This window comes from Protopterus annectens, chromosome 3.part1 (genome assembly GCF_019279795.1).
Source record: "Protopterus annectens isolate FY-2018-M chromosome 3.part1, PAN1.0, whole genome shotgun sequence".
Classification (NCBI taxonomy): domain Eukaryota; kingdom Metazoa; phylum Chordata; order Ceratodontiformes; family Protopteridae; genus Protopterus; species Protopterus annectens.
This window is the reverse complement of record NC_056732.1, coordinates 1,474,670,771-1,474,676,770: the sequence shown is the minus strand read 5'-3', so window position 1 is coordinate 1,474,676,770 and position 6,000 is coordinate 1,474,670,771. Positions and strand designations below refer to the sequence as shown.

At 39.5% G+C, this 6,000-nt stretch overlaps 1 protein-coding gene across 2 annotated transcripts in view; it reads left to right on the top strand.

Annotated features, from left to right (window-relative positions):
• Positions 1-270: 270 nt before the first annotated feature.
• HACD1 (3-hydroxyacyl-CoA dehydratase 1) overlaps positions 271-6,000 on the top strand; it is a 414,828-nt gene continuing 409,098 nt past the window's right edge. The window contains exon 1 of one of the 2 annotated variants that reach the window (XM_044067543.1): positions 271-504. In XM_044067543.1, coding sequence (XP_043923478.1) covers positions 389-504 — 116 coding nt within the window. In that variant the 5' untranslated portion in view covers positions 271-388. The remainder of the gene's footprint in view (positions 505-6,000) is intronic. The other variant, XM_044067541.1, reaches the window with a different exon arrangement.

The following is a 6,000-nucleotide window of genomic DNA, read 5'->3' as shown; positions in this document are numbered from 1 at the left end:
GCATTTCTATGCTGCCTTTTAACTGAGCATCGCTGTTTCACACTGTATTTCTGAGCTCCTGCTGCACTGCTATTGCATGGGTATATATGATCAATCAGGGTGTGAATTTTCCCTCTAAATGCTCAGGATGATTCTATGGTGACATGATATAACTGGTGCTGAGGAGGTTAAGACTGGTGGCCGTATGGTGACAGGGCAAGAAAGAGCATCAGTGATGTCATGTGGGCAGGGCTTGCTTAGTTTGCAGAAGCTTCAGTAATCTGAGACTAGTTCAGACTGTAGTGGGCACAATCCATGTGCAGTGTTATTTGAGACAGATGACAGGGTGTTCACTTCAGCTGTTAACCGAGCTTGCAGCTCTAACTGACTTCCTTCTATCTCCACCACAATGGCACCCACTGAAGAGGAAAGTACTGTAGACGAGAAGGACAATAACAAAAAGAAAACCATAGGTGCTTTTGCGACAGCATGGCTTGCCTTTTACAATATTGCCATGACTGCTGGGTATGTAAAATTCTGATTGTTTTTTAGACTTAGACCTTTTAAGATACAGGTAATGCAGATTAGCAGTGGACACAGTCCACCCTTGTTCTGAACGTTCATTTTCAAACAGTTTCTCTGTTAATGTACTTTAATGGATGTAACATATTTAGAACAGTGTGCATAAAATTTGTGTAGTGAGTTGTTGTGAGTTGAATGTTTAGTTGTGCAGTGTGTAGACTGCTTTGGTTGTTTGATTTGTTTATTAATTGAGGGGCTACCTAAAGGGGTGCACTGCCTGTCTTGTGTTTCCTAATAAGGTTGATGACAGCTGCAGCGTCATCTTTTTACTGCACACTTGTGTTAAGTATAGACTGACACAGGAATGCTGAATGGGACAGTGAATTGCTTTCCTAGGCACATTTTACTACTGCTTAAGGCATCCAGGTTACAGCTGATGCCTGTCCATATGATTTTCTAACTTACATAATGTGAAAATAAACAGATTCATTGTTTGAGTGTTACAGTGTTGAACAGCAGGTGTACCAGATAGCAGAAAGGAACATTTATAGCTGCATAACATTGCAACTGCTGTAATAAATAACTGCAGAGATTTCTAGATTTCCTTTTCTCATAAATCTTTTTTACTTGTCACATGCGTGATGTGCAGTTGCTTCTTTTTTTGAAAGAATATGCCTGTTCCCCTGATCTTGAGTTTTTATTAAAGGCTGTGTGTGCGCACGCGCGCATGCATGTGTGTGTATGTAGATTGTAAACTGGTGTCAAAAATAGCTGAGCTCTTGGAATTCTGGCTACACCACACCACTGAACATTTATTATATGCATCCTAGAAGTTATTCCTCTTGGTGACCTTTATAGGAAATATTGAATATTAAACTGGGTGATATAAGTTTTACTTTTATTTTTCAGAACATGATGTACAGAGAGGCTTATATAGTCATCACACAAAGGATGCCTGATTAAGCATTTGTATAAACACAGCAATTATTATTGATTTTTTGTAGTAATTTCTTTGTAAAAAGAACAGTGATTCTTATACAATCATTTCTCTCAGGAGGCGGAATATAGTGTATACTTTTAGTGCTGACTCTCTGAAACGCGAATGCTGCACAAAGTGTTCTTACTCTGTTTAAATATGTGACTCTGCAGTTAATAAATGGTTGGCAATTCCAACTTCATTTTAGAAAAACAGTCTGAGATTCTGTAAGCCAAGCCATCTAAGCCACTTGGAAATGACATACACTTTATCATTAGTTGCTTATGCAGCCTTAATTTTAATACATAATGTGTTGGTTCTATATGAAAATAGCACATACTATCATTTGCACTACTGGAGAAAGCTATACTGCACTTTGAAATAGCCAGCTCAGTTCTTGATTTCATAATGACAGATATGACATTTGAAGATATCTCCAACTGTTTTCTTAATTATGGAAGGCATCTGATTGTATTCTATATGCTGCTATTCTCAACATCTGGCTAAGTCCTAAGTCACATTCTGTAAAAGTCCTTACCTATGTATAACTAGTTATATCACTGACAATATTTATTTATTTATTTAAAAATGGTGGATGTTAAATTCCATGTTAATGATAGACAGAGATGCATATACTATTGAAAACACTGTCATATTACCAAAATGAGAACTGCTGCTTAAAAATAGCTGTCTTACTGCAAACAACAGGAGAAACAGCTGTAGTAAGCTACTGTGCCCTGTTCATTATATGGCATTTTTGGGCTGCAAAATGTTGCATAGGGAGATTAGTGAAATGCAAGAGAGCTGATGGCAGTGTCTAATATCATAAGCATCAGAAAATTCCTTGGCCTTAGTGCCAAGTTTTGGGAAGTTCATAATTTTTTTTTTTAATTTATTAACATAGCAAGTCCACAAGGCATAAGGAAATTAGAAGTATTGCTTAAATTTTTGCTCAATCACACAACTTTCCAAGGTAGATTAATCATTCAGGGCAAACCTAGTTAGTAGTTTATTGTCTTAACCATCTGTGCTAAACTGCTAGACTAAGATGCATGGAAATAAATTCTTTCATAACTGAAAGATCAATAGAGAATAAAACCACAAATCTTTGAGACTGGACCCATTTGTGGCTGATATAGCATATGTGGTGTTAATGGTATGCACATGTAGTCCATATTTAAATAAAAAGTTAGAGATCTACAGGAAGTGATGGCTGACAGGTATAGAGTTCCATACTAGACATACTGCAATGCAGAACAGTTTCTGCTGTCCTCATGAAGTGAGTATACAGGTGTCACGAGCTTGTGAGAGGTTATATATTATTGCTAAGGCCATCTCCTCAAACTAAATACTCCCTTGCTTAGTTGCTTGGATTATTAGAAAAAAAACAGCATACCAATTTAATGTGCTGTATTCACTTTTTCTCCACTTCTCTCCAGATTTGTTGTGAGTGAGGCTTGGTTTAAAGCTGTGGAAAGTAGTCTGGTAGTGCAAGATTACAGTGCCTTCCACACATTTAGACCAGCAACAGCACTGACTGAGGCCAAAAATGGAGGTGTCTTGATTTACATTAGCAACAAACATACCTCTAGATTAGTTAAACAGGATGATAACATGGAATTCATCCACATGCAAGTCACCATATAGATAAGGTCCCTTATCATGTCATGGCTGGCTACAGGCCACAATGTATGCCCCTAGAGTCTCACAACTCTTACTTAAACCTACTAGATGACCTCACCGTCTAACAAAACACCCTCTTGACTTTAACAATCCCTCTATAGAATGTAAAACTTACAGTGCCTTAAACTCACAGGCACATCTCTTCGTGGACTTTATTAACACAAACACCCTAGACCATATAGTGCAGACTCCAACCAGAGGTTCAAACATACTGGATCATTTACTAACCAGCATGAGAAAGCATTGCCCCCCCCCCCCCCCCCAACCTGTTTCATGTCCTCACTAGTTAGGTTGGATTACAAAGCTGTCTCCACAGACGTTAACATCAACCCAGAAAACCCAGCTTAACCAGTAACAGTTAAGAATTATTCTAGGGCAAACTACATCCTATTAAGTGACAGTTCTGTCAAAATTCAAGGCTCTCCCTAACACTGCTACCTATACAGAATTATTCAGAGTCCCTATACAAACATGTGAATGGTTTCATAGAAGCTTCCCTACCTACCAGACGTAAACTCAAAACAAACACTAAAAACAACCCCCTCTGGTGGAATCCTTACCTAAAGTGAATATATAATAAAAGAAGAAACCTCATGACCAAAATCAGTTAAATAAACACTGGTAAAGAAAACAGTTCTCTTATACAAATCAGCAAAAAACTAAAAGGTCTAATTAAGTTCAACAAGGCCAACTAAGAGGTCAGGATATGAGGTAAGGATAGCATCATAGCTTCATAGTCTGAGAACAGTCACAAAACCTATTTCAGTTATGTCCAGAGTCTTGAAAGTAACACACAACAGTGTACTGAATTTGTGGTGAATGATACCACCTTCACCGATCAGGTCAACATAGCAAATCTACTGACTGATAAATTCAGCACAGACTTCACTCCCACCCCCCCTTACATCCCCAGTTCCGCCAAGTGAAATCCCCTCCAGCATACTTCCCCCAACTATTGGCAGGGACCAGGTACTGGCAGCACTCACAAAGCCAAGAACACTGCATCTATACGTCATAACAACATCTTCATTTGCCTCCTGAAAAGTTTAAAACCTGACCTATTAAGACCACTTAAGGCACAATTCAACTACAGCCTTGGACAGGCTATGTTCCAAGTGAATGGAGGACCATAACAGTCATTAGCCTCCACAAGGGTGGACCATCAACAGACCCAGGGAACAACATGAGTCATCAGTCTAACAAGCCGTATATGTAAAGGCATAGAATGAATTATCATGGAAATGATAAACAAGGACATCGGAAACCTACAGACACTGGACCCATCCCAATTTGGCTTTGTTAAAGGAAGGTCATGCCTACTTAACCTGGTAGACTTCTTTGAGAGGGTGACCAAGGCAATGGATGAGGGTAAAACAGTACATACTGCATATCTTGACCTGGCCCAGGCATTCAATACAATACTCCACTCAGGCATTGCTGACAAGCTATCTGAGCTAGGCATGAATTCCCACATAGCTCGCTGGATAGCCATCTGGCTTACAGACAGGACCCAAAAAGTCAGGATCAATGAGACCACCTCCACCAAGAGACTGGTCACCAGTGGCGTACCCAGGAATCCATGCTGGGTCTGCTCATCTACTTCCTGAAGTCAAGGCTATTTTTTTCTTGCTCGCCAAGTTCGTAGATGATTGTAAATTAAGAACTATTATAGATGAACCCCAAGACACCAACATCTTGCAAGAGGGTTTAACAAAGGCAAATAAGTGATTCAAAAGCCATGGCCTAAAACTTAATGCCAAAAAATGCATTATAATGCCCTGTAGGAAACTATCAAGCCATGTTAATTACTCCATCAATAAAACACCCCTAAGAGTTGACCCAGTAGAAGGGATCTGGGAACATATGTACCTTGTGTCTGTAAGGTAAACATATGTAGACAGTAGTCTAGCCTTTGACCAACATGTTACTGAGATAATAAGAATATCATTCTATGTCACCCAACTTAAAGGTAAGGGTATAGCAAACAGGTCCACGGAAAGTAATAGTGCCACTTTACACTGCCCTTATCAGACCTATAATTGAGTACAATGCTCCTTTTGGCATATACCTAGCCAGACACTTGCAGCAGTTGGAGCGCCCACAAAAGTTTCTCAACAGGAGAATTCAGGGCATGAATAACTTGTCCTACACTGATTGCCTAAAGGCTCTGTCTCTGTATGCCATCTCCTACAGGCTACTGAGAGAGGATCTTTTTCGGCTTACAGGGCTTCCTCAGACCCAGCCCTGATGGATATGCTGCACATGCGCAAAACAAACACCACCAGAAACACAATATCCAGGAATCTGAACATTGCTTGTGACATGACCAGAATGTGCTGGATAGAAAGATTTGTGTCCCAAAGGATACCTGTGCTATGGAATAGGCTACACATTCATTTAAAACAGAGTTCATCCTAGACCTTCTTCAAATGAAACCTTGACAGTTGGAATGGAAATCATACTGCATGTCCATTATGGACCGAGGCTGTCAATAAAATAAAGTATTATCCTAACTAAAGCCACCTGCAAATCCCTTAATTACCTCCCTAACACCCCCTGCCCATATAGATGCCCATGATACTTCAGACTCAAATGATTTGGTGTGCATTGCTAGGCTTGTAAGGGCTTAAGTGTTCATTAGCCTAGTAGCAACCTATGAATCTATATCAGTCACAAAATTCGTTAAACCCTCACTCTGAGATAACTCTGTGATGTAGAGCAACAGTGAAAGTTAAAAGACTGTTACTCTAGCCGTTAGATCAGAGGACTAAGCCTTCATACTGTTAATGAAATGATTCATGTTATGAAGAACCTAGGATTTGATTCCATTTGCCTGCTTT